The sequence below is a fragment of the Solanum lycopersicum genome, chromosome 12 (genome assembly GCF_036512215.1).
Source record: "Solanum lycopersicum chromosome 12, SLM_r2.1".
Classification (NCBI taxonomy): domain Eukaryota; kingdom Viridiplantae; phylum Streptophyta; class Magnoliopsida; order Solanales; family Solanaceae; genus Solanum; species Solanum lycopersicum.
In genome coordinates, this window is record NC_090811.1 from 30,444,155 (window position 1) to 30,459,578 (window position 15,424).

The 15,424-nt window shown below is 30.3% G+C and overlaps 1 protein-coding gene across 1 annotated transcript; it reads right to left on the bottom strand.

The window, feature by feature from the left end:
• Positions 1-9,746: 9,746 nt before the first annotated feature.
• Positions 9,747-14,691, bottom strand: LOC138340297 (uncharacterized). Its single transcript, XM_069292010.1, has 14 exons — positions 14,495-14,691; positions 14,200-14,218; positions 13,053-13,865; positions 12,566-12,955; positions 12,353-12,448; positions 12,163-12,303; positions 11,982-12,086; positions 11,509-11,571; positions 11,314-11,431; positions 11,023-11,266; positions 10,789-10,924; positions 10,610-10,638; positions 10,057-10,518; positions 9,747-9,981 (listed from the first exon to the last, which is right to left on the bottom strand). The coding sequence occupies exons 1-14, from the start codon at positions 14,689-14,691 to the stop codon at positions 9,747-9,749; spliced, it is 3,048 nt and encodes a 1,015-aa protein (XP_069148111.1).
• Between the last annotated feature and the right edge of the window lie 733 nt (positions 14,692-15,424).

The window sequence follows — 15,424 nt, forward strand, 5'->3', positions numbered from 1 at the left end:
GCCTGGATACTTGAAGCAGGTTACAAGCCAATTATTGAAATGTTGGAAGACATTAGGGTCAAAATAATAAAGGTTGCAGCAAAAGAGGTTGTTGTGAGGAAGTGGAAAGTTGATGGGTTTAGTCCCAAAAGTGAGTTGTTGTTTAATGAGTATTAGAAGATTTCCAAGGTTTGTAAGGTGAGTGGCAATGGGGATAATGGCTATGAGGTTACTGAAGGTGCAGATAAACACATAGTCAACTTAAAAGAGAAAAAATGCACATGCAGAACATGGGATCTGAATGGAATTCCATGTCCATATGCAATTAAGGTCATGGAGCACAAGAAAATGATACCAAAAAAAGAAATTCATTGGTATTATAGTAAAGAAGCAGCCTTGGCAGTTCACAAACACAAATTACAACCTGTTAGGGGAGAACCATTCTGGAAATGCAACCTTTTGCATACTATTGAACCACAAAAATTGGTCAAGCTTGTTGGTGGACCTAAGCTAATGAGGGAAAGAGAAAAGAATGAAGTTGTTAACAGGCAAGGAGTTTGGAAACAAACAAGAAAAAGAAAAGTGATGACATGTAGTAGTTGTGGAGAACAAAATCATAATGCAAGAGGATGTGAAAAGGTAATTTTCATTTCTCTTTAATCTTTAATTTCATCAAATACTTGTTCTATTTCACTACTTAATTCTATATCTTCTATTATGATTAATAAGGCAAAGCAAGGGAAAGAACCTACTAAGAAGTAAGGGAAACAACCTACTAAGGAAGGAAAAGAATTAGAAGGGGAAAAAAGAGGCAGCCTAGGAGAGGTTTAGTTTATGAAGATGAAGATGAAGCTTATGAGAAAGCATCAACTACAAAGCCCCACAACCAACACAAGAGAGTCAGCTTGAATATGTTTCTTCTAGCATCTATTTTCCAGTAGCTAAGGATGATGATGAAGACCCTAGGCTAAGTCCAAGATCAATCTCAAAAAAAACTTTTTTATCAAGATTGAGAAAGAGACAGAACCCACAGGAACCAATTGAGAGTAGAGTAACAGGCTTCAGAGGTGACAAATTTAGTGTTAGTGAACCTACAAATATTCCCATAGCACCAACTGACTTAAACTTGAAATGGACAGGGTGCAGTTACTACAAATCAGCTACAGACGTTGAGGCCAAGAAGGGACTGATGCTATTGTGTTGGTACTATTGGTGCAGTTTTTGCTAATGTTTGTGTAGGTTGGTGCCTTAAATGATGTTGAGGATAAACTTATTATTTTGGTATGTTTTGTATAGGCTGGTGCCTTAAACTTATAGTTGTAGTTGTGGTTTTTACTTTTACTTTTTGTATAGACTGGGAGTATCATCTAAAACTAACTATTGTTTTGCTTATATATGACCAAGTGAATGTTATATATAGTGTCTTGTATCTATTGGGTTCTATTAATATAGTATATAGTTTGTGATCTGAAATGAATTGCACTCTTCTTGTATCCATTGCTCTTTATTGTTGTTTTGTTATGTATCTTTTCATTCTTGCTTTTACTTTCTAATTTATGGAAACAATGAGTTAAGATATGAAATATTTATTCAAGAAAAACATAGTGGCAATACCACAATCTTTATCCATCTTCAACGTAAAGACTAATATAACACAACTAAATACTACAAATTTTAAGGCAAAAGACACAAAACAATGTTTCAAATCCAACACTTGAAATTCACAATAAGTTTGAGGCAACACATGAAAATAATGGCCAACATTCAAACATAAGATTTACTATCACTAATACATAAGAAAAAATTGAAATAACTAACACTTGAAAATGGCAACAACAAATACCACAAACACAGTAAATGGCAATATGAACTACATCTTCAACTTCGGCACTTTAGCTTTCAAATTTCTTAATTTATTCACCTCAAAGTAGTTTAAACTTTCTAAATTCTCCAATTTCTTCTTCAAATTGTCTCTTTCAATCTTCACCGCATTCAACGACTCTCTCAAATTCTCCATTTTCAACGTAGCAACTTCCAATTTAGACATCAATAAATTAGCTTCAATAGAAGAATTTTCTGAAGATTTGTCTTCCCACCTCCAAAATTCACAATTTTCAATCTAATAAAAATAACAGAGAAGAAATCATGAACACCAAAATACAATCACAAATCATATTAATTTGCTGTTAGGCGAAAAATGTACCTTAGATTTAGAACATCTATAAAATCTTCTTACGAGATTCAATGGAGTCCTTGGAGTGAAACAACGAGTCAATTCACCACAAAAACAAGTCATCATTATGGAGTTACTAATTGAATCACAAGAACTGTCAGACATAGTTTTAGGTCTGAATTGAAGGAGACGATAGATAGATGAAATAAAAAAATAATGATCAACACACGATAGATGAAATTTGAAATTATGGTCGTCGCGACGAAGACGAACTTGTATCAGACGAAGACGAGATATTTGGGTGAATCACGACGGATCTTCCTTTGGGTGTTTAGATTAGGGTGGGTGTGTTTAGGATTCTTTTAATGGGTTATGGGGAGGGTTATGGTTATGGGTTAAAAAGGGGTGAAACGTGTAGTATAATAGGATCATGACACGTGTTATAAAATATGGGTCCGTTAGTGACAAGGTTATATATGTACCACTAATTGGACTGTAGGGATATACGTATACGCATAGTATAACGAAGGATCTATACACACCTTTTATTAAAGTTCGAAGGTAAATCCGTCCATTTTCCTTTTATTTTATACCAATTTAAAATTGTCTTATGCATTTTAACACATGTTCATTAATAAGAATTATGTATATGCGCATGAATTTATTCAAATTAGATAAAGTATTGTTAAGAAATGGATATTTGCATATCTTGACACGTCCATAAGTTCTTTTTTTCCCTTTTTTTCAAACGTATTTATTTTTTTACTTTTTACTTTTTACTTTTTATTTTTTGTTATTGTTGATAAGGAATATATATATAGGTATATAATTACTAGGAATATAATTTGTGTAGGAGTGAGATTTTTTGAGTTTGAGCATTTTAGGATTGTATTTTTTAATTAGATTTTAAGAGATAAAATTTTATGATTAGTTTTAGCAAGAAATTTTAAAGAAATTAGGACTATTTCTTAGGAATATTTTTCCCTTTATTTTTATTTTCTTTCTCTTTCTTTTGCACGTCCGTTTTTAACTTTTCCATAAAAGTATTGTTTCTGTTTTGGTTATTATTTTTTATAAATATCTTTTCATTTGTTTTTTAATTTTGTTTCTTATTTTGTATTATGTTTTTTTTTAACGTTTCTGTTTTTCTTTATTTTGCTTATTATTATTATTATTATTATTATTATTATTAGTCTTTTTTATTATGTTCCGCTCCTTTTTTAAAAAAAAATCAATTCATTATATTCTTTCCATTTTATATTATTTTTATCTTTTAAGCTACTGTAATTCCATTTGTTTTCATCTTCTCTTTTTTAATTGGGAAAAGGTCAAATATGCCCCTAAACTATTCAAAAAGGTCTAAATATAGTTTGGTTCACTGATGTCCTCGCTATCCAACTTTTGGTCCAAATATGTTCTTATAGACGTTAGTTGTCATGTTGGACATATCCAACTTATTTTTCATTTCTTTAAATGCCCATGAAATTGTCATGTCATTTTGGCCTTACCACATAAAATGATATTCGGACCCATAAACACCTAATCCGACCCATAAATCAACCCCCTTTTAAATAAATTATCCGGCCAATTTTCAATAATTTTGTTTAATTTTTATTTTTTCAATAAATTCCGAAAATGAGTAATTGATTAATTAAAAAAATAGAAAAATATGAAAAAAATTATAAAATTAATGCCAAAAATTAAAAAATAAATACCATAACCTTAAATTCAACAATTTCAACATTTTTTATTCGACAAATCCCAAAAATGAGTTCATTAACCAAAAAAATGAAAAAATATAAAAATTAAGCAAAAAAATTCAGAAATTAAAAAATAGGAAAATATGAAAAAAAAAATATAAAATAAAAAAATGTTGAAATTATTGAATTTAAGTTTACTATATTTATTTGTGAATTTTGACGTATATTTTTTATTTTGTTTTCATATTTTTCCTTTTTTATTAAATTACTCATTTTCGGGATTTGCCGAAAAATATAAAAAAATTTAAAAAATTGTAGATTGAAATGTTACTATATTTATTTGTGAACTTTTGGCGTTAATTTATATTTTTCCATACTTTTCATAATTTTTATTAATTAATTACTCATTTTTTGAGATTTATCAAAAAAAAGAATTAAAAAAATTGAAATGTTAGATTTAAGGTTACTATATTTATTTATGAATTTTTGGCGTTAATTTTATATTTTTTCATATTTTTTTCTATTTTTTATTAATCAATTACTCATTTTCGTGATTTACCGCAATAATAAAAATTAAACAAAATTGTTAAAAATGGATCGGATAGTGAATTTAAAATGAGCTGATTTATGGGTCGAATTAGATGTTTATGAGTTGGATATGTCCAATATGACAACTAACGCCCATATGGACATATTTGGACCAAAAGTTGGACGGCGAGGGCATAAACCAAACTTTAAACGAAGGGTATATCTAAATCTTTTCTAATAGTTTAGGGGCATATTTGATCATTTTCCTTTTTTAATTTTAAGTTTATTTTCTTTCTCTTTTTTCTTTCTCGTTCTATCCTTTTTCAAATTTTTTTCTCTCTTTCTAATGAACTAACTGATTTTTCTTTCTCTGTTTCTATACAATTTTTCAAATGGATTCCTAAATAAAGCTAATCTCCTCTTAATTACATACTTAATAAACTAAATTAAAGCAATAAGCATCTCATTTTTAATCTAAAGGCAAACTACTTAGTCGAAAGTGAATAAAATAAAAAAGGACTAAAACATATTTTCCACACAAACATTTCAAATTCACTAATGAATAGTATTTTTTGGTCTATATAATTTTATAAAATTAAAGTAATCAAAAATAAAATTGAAGTAAACAGAGGTGATATCCTATGATATTATAAATTATTACATATATGATACTCCACCATTCAACAAGTTGGAACATTATTCTTAAGTCAACTATCAATTCCATGTCACTAACACTTATGTTTTCACTGAGTGAAATAAGATAACATGAATCAACTAATAAACTTTTTTAAAACAAAAAGTTAATAAAAATTCAAAGAGAATAAATATATCAAATTTATGCGACAAGTAAAAGTACGAGGTTGAGCAAAAATTTATATAAATTCGGCTTAAAAAACAAAGCAATATAGTATACATTTTTATGCTAATGCGAAGAGACAGGAAAAGGAAGTAAGTTGTTACCTCTTACAAAAATTTCCACTGAAAAAATAAGTAACTATTGTGATTTACTTATTTCCAAAGTTAATAATCCTAAATTAACTTTTTAAAACCACGAAACTGAAACCGCGAACAAAATTTCATACTATAACTTAATTCTACTATAACTTAATTCTGAGAATCAAACTCACTTTTTCACTCTTTTCTCTTTGCTATCGTATTTTTTCTTCTTCTATATATTCTCCTCCATATATTTGTCTGTTAGCTGACGTTGTGAAGTATATTTATAGGATACGTTTCACTCTCTGTTTTTCCAGATACGTGGGTGTGTGAGTCTCTTTTTTTAGGTTCCTGATTTATTTGTTTTTTAGTCGTGTGTATAGGAGTGTCCGATAGTTTAGCTGTGTGTGTATAGGAATGTTTGTTAGTTGTTTATGGGTTTTGTGGGGTATGAGAAGTTGGGTTTTTATTTATAATTATTATTTGTATAAATTATAGGAGCCACATATTATAAATACAAAATGACCATTTATCCCTTTAAGAATTGAAATTACTAAAAATCCCTTAAAAATAAAAGAAGCGGGATACATCCATTTGGCACGGGATACATAATTACCGATACACCACATTTAAAATTGTTGCGTTTAATTAGGATTAATTACCGTGATTTCTGTTATTATTAACTGAAATCACGTAATTAATGGTCTTCAGGTTGTGTAACTGATTAGTAAATTCAAATTTTAAATCAGATTAGCTTCATAATTCAAAAATATTCTTGTAAAGGTTGATCTACATACTAAGAATTCAAAACAAAAAAAAGGTTTTGAAGATGAATATCTCAATTCTGCTGCGGCATTCTGGAATTTGGGTAAGCAATATTAATTATGAAGGTTACAAAGTTGATGGAATTGTTGTTGGCCATTCCATTTCATTTGTGAATCTGAAAACGTTGATTTTAGCAGAGCTTGAGATCGACACTGTTACAAAGGATATTGAAATACGATACATTGTCGAGGGAAGCTCATGTCCGTTGAAAATAAAAAACGACATGGGTGTGAAACTTTATTCCGAAGTGAAAAAGAATACATCTGGAATTGACACGGGTATTGATACAACCGATAAAATTGTTGGGGATATACGTAATTTTGATTGTTCATCAGGTGAAGTCTTATGCGTGGAAGGTACCGAAAGAGATACTGAAGCTCTTGCTCTGGTCGAGTCGAGAATTTGTGACGTTGATTATATTCCAGAATTAAATGCTACAAATTACATAACTGATCCAATAATACTGAAGTGAAGACTGGGCAGTTGTATAAGGACAAAGGTACAGTCGTTGCTGTAATGGCTAAATATAAAATAAGGAACAACTTCAATTTTCGAGTGAAAAGATCGGATAAGAAAAGGTATTTGAATGCTTACTGTATGATCTGTTTGTTTTTCTCTATTATATTTTTATTTATATTGTATCTGATACATAATTTATAAACAGTCTATATCTAGTTGTGATATTTATAGCATTGCTTTTGTTATATGAATTAAACCAATTAAAATTTTTGGATAGCTATGTGTTGGTTTGCTTCAGCGACCAATGTGGATGGACTTTAAAATCATCTTGCAGAAAAAAATCTGATGTATTCAAAGTGAGATAATTCAATAGTGAACATACATGTCCGATGCGGGATAGGATACTAACAAAAGTACAAGCAACAATTGGATTTATTAGTGGTGTGACTGCCCCTAAATTGGTAAATCATAAAAGAATCCATACACCTCGAGATGTAATTGAAGATATTAGAGAATTGTATGGGGTTGAGATATCGTACCAACAAGCATGACGTGCTAGAGAACGTGCACTAGAAATGCTCAAGGGTAAGCCATCAGAAGGATATAAACAGATGCCGAGATACATATGGATGCTAAATAAAGTGTATCCAAATTCATATATAAGGATGCAAAAGACGGAAGATAATAAATTCATGTATCTGTTCATAGCCCTAAGACCGTTGATAAGAGGGTTCGACTACTGCAGGCCTGTAGTTGTAGTGGACGCTGCACATCTTGGCGGGGCTTACAAGGGTACTTTTGTATCAGCAAGCACACTCGATGGTGCAGGTATGATTGTTATAATTCTGATGTAATGTATAACTTATATTATATTTATATTAATATATATTAGTGTAAACATTGTGTATCGTGAAGTTAAATGTGATATTCTTTGTAATTAGGATGCATATTGCCATTGGCATATGGTGTTGTAGACACTGAAAATGACTGTTCGTGGACATGGTTCTTCGAAAATTTCAAAAATGCATTTGGTGAGCGTGAAAACATGTGTATTGTATCGGATAGAAATGAAAGTATTATAAAGAGTGTAAGCATTGTATACCCAAACGTACCTCATTGTGCATGCATATGGCATGTTTGGAAGAATGTATGTTCAAGCTTCAAAAGGAGTAAAAAAACACTAAGTGATATATTTTACTCAATGGCAAAAGCATACAGAAAGGAAGATTTTGATAAATTAATGGCTAAGGTTTACCTTGACGAATCTGGTTATGAGAAGTGGTCAAGAGTTAATTCAACCATAAACAGAGAGTAGAATGATGACTTTGAACATCGCTGAGTGTATCAATGGATGCCTTGTCGATGCACGTAAGTTAACTATAATAGACTTCTTGGAGGAAGCTAGATTTTTATTTGGTAGTTGGAACTATAAAAATAGAGAAATAGCGTCATATACAAAGGACACATTGGGCCGAAGATTTGAGGAGATATTGATTGTAAACGCATCTAAAAGTTCAAAGATGAAGGTATTTATCAATTTCATTGAATTTCTGTTTTATGTATCAGATACAAACTGATTTTCAATGTTAAGTGTTTTTTTGAAAATGATATATAAATTATATATTACGTAATGTATCACTAACTTCTTTAATTGTTAGGTTGTTCCATCATCTGAATATATTTTCACAGTTCATGAAGCCGGAAAAAGATACATTGTATGTCTTGAGAGGAAAACTTGCACATGTGGAAGGTTTCAACATGATGAGATACCTTGCGCACACGCAATTGCAGTTTTGAAGCACAAGAATGTTACCAATTTACACCCATATTGCTCTGATTACTACAAGCCGTATGCATTAGAAAAAACGTACGAGGTTGTAATGGTTTCAGAGCCAGATAAGGAGGATTGGAACGTTCCAGAATATGTTTTAGATGAAATTTTTCGGCCACCTAGGTATAGAAGGTTGGCTGGACGACCAAGAAAGTGAAGAAAGAAAAATGCGGATGAGAAAATAACAGTGAACAATAATTGTTGTGGGCAGTGTGGACAAGAAGGACATAACAGGAGAACTTGTACTTTCTTCCCGAAATAGAATTGAAATCATGTTTCAAAATAGGACATTAGTGTTCATGGTACTTCTATCCATTTTTTTCTTTATAATTTGGACTAAATAAAGTGTATTGGTTACACAACTTAATTTGATGTTCAAATATATGACTTTGCAGTTTAATTATGTGCCAAATTTAAACTCCAAATTTTATAAATAAATAGATTCAACAGTGGTGCGTTTTCAATGTAACAGTAATGATATATGAGTTTGTTTGTGTATGTGATGTATCATATACATGAATATTGTTGAAAAGATGTTATATGTTCCGTGTATATTCTATTTTTAGATATTCAAGTGTACAAAAAATTTGATTTGTTCAATTGTTTACTATATGATTCGTGCATATATCCTTATGAGTTATAAATTTGATATATTATATTCAACAGTGTTTGGATTTCAGTGTAACAGTAATGAGTTTATTTGTGTATATTATGTAGCAGATACATTCATATGAGTGAAAATAGGTTATATTTTTCGTATATACTCCATTATGAGTTATTCTAGTGTCCCAAAACTTGACTTGTTCAAATGTGTACGACATGTTTCGTGTGTCAACTTTATGAACTATAATTTTGATATAGTACATTCTAGTGGTGCTTTTCACTGTAATATTAATCAGGGTTTAGTTTGTTTATGTATATGATGTATCATATACATTCGTATAATTCAAGTTGCTAAATATATAACTGCAATATTTTTTCATGTATATATTATAACTTGTGTATCATATACATCATTTATATAAGTGAAAAATACTTAAAAATCAGATAATAATGTATCATACACATTAGAACTTAAGTGTAATATACTTCATTTTGTAAAGTAGCTGTCAAAATTACTTAAACTGAAACACTAAAAAATTTGTACCTTGACTTTATAAAGCAACAACTGTTTCTAAAACAATAACTTGAAAAAACATAATATTCATAACTAACAAACTATTGTAATACGAATAAGCTTTTAGAAAAACACAAAAGATAATTGTCTTCAACACAAAACAACATATAAACTTGTTCATCCAGTCCCAGCTAATTACTAATCTATATTAACAATGTCATCTTCAGTAGGTGTTGTGAATTGACCCTTAGGCTTTGGTGGATCGTCATTGTCACTTATGTATCCACCATTGACCTTGTCGCTTCCGTATCTCCATAACAATGCAGCATATCTATTGCGTAAGTAATTTGCAAGATGTCCATCAGTATCAGGTGGTATAACAAGTTGGTCACTCAAAATCTCTACAAATGTAGCTACGAATAACCCGCAGTCCCTACAATAAAATACGTAATATAAATTTCTAAAATAGCTTACACATATATTGCAGACCAGAATTGAAAATACTTACATGCTATCGTCTTCTTGTTGCATGATACCTTCAGCGTATTCAATGTTGAAAGGAATATGTGACTCTAAAGATACACCCGTTTGTTTGTCCTTGTATGCATCAAGAACTGACCAGTTTGTCCGCTCATTGTTTTGAAAGAAACCACTGTCAATCAGGTAAGAAGGTAACATCCTTGACAATTTTTTTATCTCGTCAGAATATACACGTTTCCCTGTGCCCAAAGAAGAGTCATACACGTGTATTACCCTCTTATTCAATTCAACCACAGCTAATACCCAATGAAAATCTCTATCATAATTGATCAGAATATAAACATCATCCACCAGATGCCATGGTAAACCAGCTGGTATTGAAAAACCTTTCATGACGTTGATTATTGACCTCTCATGTACTGATACAACTCTTGCACGATCAATGTGTTCTTGGGTACTAATATCATCATCAGCCTCATTGTTATAATACCTATCATGGGTATTGTTGATATGTGTGCTGAACAAACAATTGACTGTTGTGTATCTGTATTGATCCATGCTTCGAAGTTTTGATTTTTTACGAGGATTTGTAAAAAATAACATCGATGTACTGCAAATAAAATATAAAAATAATTATGCATTTGAAAAATATTTAATTAAAAAAAATTCTGGTTGCTGAAAGTTATATATGATTTTGATATGTATAGATAACATACGAACACAATGTATTATATACATCATTATAAAAGCATCTATTTACCTGATCAGTCCAATAGTTCTTAGGCTGAGACATGTCATAAAACCAATTCTTATTTGTCGGAAAAGCAACGACATAATCCACCATTTCAAAACCTAAAGAAGATGCTTTTGATTTGTATTTATCTTCAAATGGTTTCCTGTAGCATTAAGCGTAGTGAAAAGATGTTATTCAAAATTGTAACAATAGCTGCAATTTGAAAATTTATCAGATTCAGTACAATTATATAAAACTTACTTTTTTGAATGAGCTTTAAGAAGCCCTGCAGTAACCCACTCAATAAACTCATCAATCAGATGTGAAGGGGCTTGGTTTGTGATCTCACATCCTTGAAATGGAAAAATTGGACGCATTACATCAGTCATGACCGCTTTTCCTTTTTCACTTGACCCAAATGAAGTTAAATAAGGGGATTTGCAATTTCTCGAAGGCATTCGGATACGTGCATGAGGAGTATTTATTTTGCTTCGGACAACAATATCTGTGATTGGAATATCAATTGGTAATTGACTGTCTCCGAAAGCAAACTTTGATTTTTGATAAACTCCTGTTGATTTGCATTAGTAGGCAGCCTTCTTAGCTCAGCAATAAGTGTATTCATGGCTTCGCGTGTATCTGGAGATATTGAACCAGATGGTGTAGAATCCTACATGGTTTACACTGATAAGTAAAAATATATTGATAGACATATAATATTGATATGATACATGAATATTAAATTACCGATGTATCTTCGTTCATTGTTCCTTCAAATAAATGATGAGGCGTTTGTGCTGATGGAGCATCCTGAATAAAAAATGTACTGATCAATTTATGATACCTTAAACATCAAATAATTATACACAAAATGATTTTTAATGTATCAAGTACATATAACAGCAAACTACGAATTGTATAGATGAGACAAACAAATTTAACTAGTCATATAGATATGTATCTTGCCCTGAAACGTATCACGTACACACTAAATACAAAAGTTTAGTATAATACAGAGTAACTTGGAAAATACATATGTGAATAGCAAAAGACATGTATCATATTAATCCAATTAAACTGCAATGTATCATAATTATCAAATAAAGCAGCAATGTATCATAATAATATAATTAAAATTAAACGAATCATACTTGCACATTTTCATGTATCATTTAAAATTTGGATAAATACTAATAATGACATTAATCTGCTATAATTACCTTGCTGTGTTCACATGTTTCATCACTATGATGAGTATCTGAATTTGGGGATTGAAGTTCTGAAACGTCCTTCATTACTTGATGATTCTTCAACGTATCTTCATTCTTTATTTTGTAAAGAAAATTAAGTTAATGCTAAATTATATAATTTTATGTACAAATTTAATAAAGTAAATTAAACCTGATTGTCAACATCAAGTTTCATTTGAATCAGAGAGGTTTCTCGGTGTCCATCATTGCCTTCTTCATCGGAAACTTCAACCATGTTTGGTGTAGACTTGCCGCCCATATCCTTCATTAAATGAATTTGTAACATAATGACCTATGAAATTTATAAAACACAACGAAAATACACATACAAAATATGTTACCTTTGATTGTTGGTCATCCTCCTTATTCTTAGAATTCATCACCTCAATGTGATTAGCCTTTATCAAATTCACAAGATACTCAAATTTGCTGTCAACCTATTCAAAAAAATTTACAGATTCAAATTTATATTTAAGAATTAACATCAAAAAATAAATATCATTACTTACGTATTCCTTCATATGTTATTTCAGTTCTTCAATATCGGGATATACAGACTTATCTTTTGAGACTTGTGAAGATACATGGGCAGAAGATACATTAGCAGGCGGGGTATGTTCTTCAGCTGGCATTGAGAATGACTGATTTAATTGCGGCTTTGACTGCTTTGACAAAGTTTGTGTACCCTTTGTTTTATGTGTATCAGTATTCTTTCTCCTCTTGGATGGTGGAGGAGATGATGTATCAGATACACGAGATGATCTTCTCAATAAATGATCAGGAAGGCTTGTTGAAAAATCCTCAAAACCTGACTTATCTTTAGTATGCACTTTTTTTGCACCAACAGGTGGCGTAGATAATTCATTTCTGTTGACCTCTTGACTATCGGGTAAATCAAGGGATTCCACCTCATCTTGCGTTGGTGCAATGTTTGAAAAAGTATTCTGCAATTAAAATATTTAAATTGTTATAACAATGTTATGTATAACAAAAAAACTATTATTGATATAATATTAAAAGATAATTTAAAATTAATGTTACCTCGGAGAAAATGCTAGTCATTAACTTTTCATATTTTGGATTTTCAGTCACCACTGTCCAATTACATATCATCGGAATACCATTCGCCACTTTAACAGCAATGTCTGGACTTAGAGTAGATGCACATTCGTAAATCCAAACGTTGAGTGCATAAGGCATACCAAATAAGCGATACATCTGTTTGCTTTGGTTGAAGTCTTGCCTGAGTGATGTAATCAGCTTATTAAATGCAATCTGACCCCAAGGATACATTTCATACCTACCATCTTCGACCATTAGAAAGTCTTCTATACGTATGAAGGTCTCACCAAGATGGCATAACAAGAAAGTATTGATGAAGTATATTATTGCCATTTCCACAGATTCCTGTGTGGTCTCCCAATTACCCATTGCAAAACGCTGTATCAATCGACTTTTGATTATACCCGTGGGCCAATCAGGGAAATATTTTTGTAATAACCGGCTCGGAGTGGAATTAGGATACGAAAATTCCTTAACATTTCCTTTGCATTTTAGGCCAGTTATAATGGCAAATTCCTTCATTCCAAACACCAATACATTCCCATTAGTATGACGAACATGCAGTACGTCTTTGTTTTCATGTCCCACCTCCAACAACAGCAAACACTTGGTAATCTGACCCTGGAAATTACATTTTGGAATTTCCAAATATGGTCCAAAAATTGTTTTCTTAAAAAGTGCAACGCCTTCGTCTTTTATTGATAATTTGATTTTATTCACAAAATCAAAATTAAAAGTAGCTCCAAACCTCAATGGATGTGCTGGAATTTTTTTAATAACATAATTCATGCCCTGTTTATACAAAAAGTAAAATAACATAATTCATGCACTGTATTATATGAATGTATATGATACATCATAATCATATTCCTAAATAAAATATAATTTATAAGATGTATATGATACATTCTATAACTGGCAACTATGATATTATCTAACAACCTTCATATTTAGTTTTAAGTGAATGTATATGATACATTAAAGTCAAATTTAAGGCATTGGATGTATACTATGTATATGATACATCTTATTAACTTAACTTGTAAATATACTTGGTGTATCTGATACATCCTACAACTGTACCACGCAGTATTAATTTACTAAATACAAACCACAAAATTATTACCATATTATAGACATTAAAACTGAAAACCACATAATGCTTTTACAAATCGAAATGTTACTGAAGAATCTTAAAATTTTACAGACACAGTGTTTTCACTGATACACAACTCAAAATCATTGACAAACATTATGAATCTGATACACACTATAAAATGTACAAAAATATTTTGGTTGTACTTTAATTTGAATGTATTGAATCAATCTTCATTGTTAATTTCAGTTTACAAACACATACAACAATTTAAAATTAGGGTTTTATAAACAAAAACACAAAATTATGATTTTTAAACACATACCTTAGGATGTGTGGGTCTTGAAACAGTTGATGTAACTTTTCTTGGCCTTTTTTCTTGATTTCTTCAGTTTTCTTCTTTTGCTCAAGTACATTGTTGTTCTTCATCAACAATGGGTCATGCAATCTCTTAGATCTATTCTCAGCCCACAGCTCATCATCAGAATCATAAACACGTTTGGAATTATCACACTCTTCCATGATTTTCGTAAACTCACACAACGAAGATAATGAAGGAGAAAATGTCACAATGAACAGAATGAAGGAGAAAATGTTTACGCTTTAAAAACTTATAAAATCTGGTTAGGAAGAAGGAGACTCCTACAAAATATCAAATAGATATGGCTGGAAATTTGAACTGGAATTCAAATTTTATTATTAAACTGCAAACGTGGGGAATGGAGAATTCAAAGTAGACAATTTTACACCTACAATGTAGGGAAATAAAAAGGAAAAGAAATAAAAATTAATATGGTAAATTTTAATTGGGGATGTTAATGGGGAAGTGGGTAGCTTGAAAATAGGATTTAGTTTTGATAAAGTAAAACTTTCCAATTGGGTGTAAAAGGGGTGGGAAATCTTTATGTATCTTTTATATTTTTTTTAAATGGGGGGAATAAGGGATTTTTGAAAATTTTAAAATAAGTGGGGATAAATGGTTATTAAGATAATTAAAGTAGTGTATTTAAGTAATTTTTTCTTATTTTTTTACTTCTTACTTACTTCTTTTTTTCTAAAAATAAAATAAAACAAAATAAATAAATAAATAAATAAATAATAATAATAATAATAATAATTATAATTAATAATAATAATAATAATAATTAAATACATAATAAATTATAATAAAAACAATATTAAAAAATTATATTTTATTATTGGTACAAAATAATAATAAATACTATCAAGAAAAATAGCTCACAAAAGCATTATA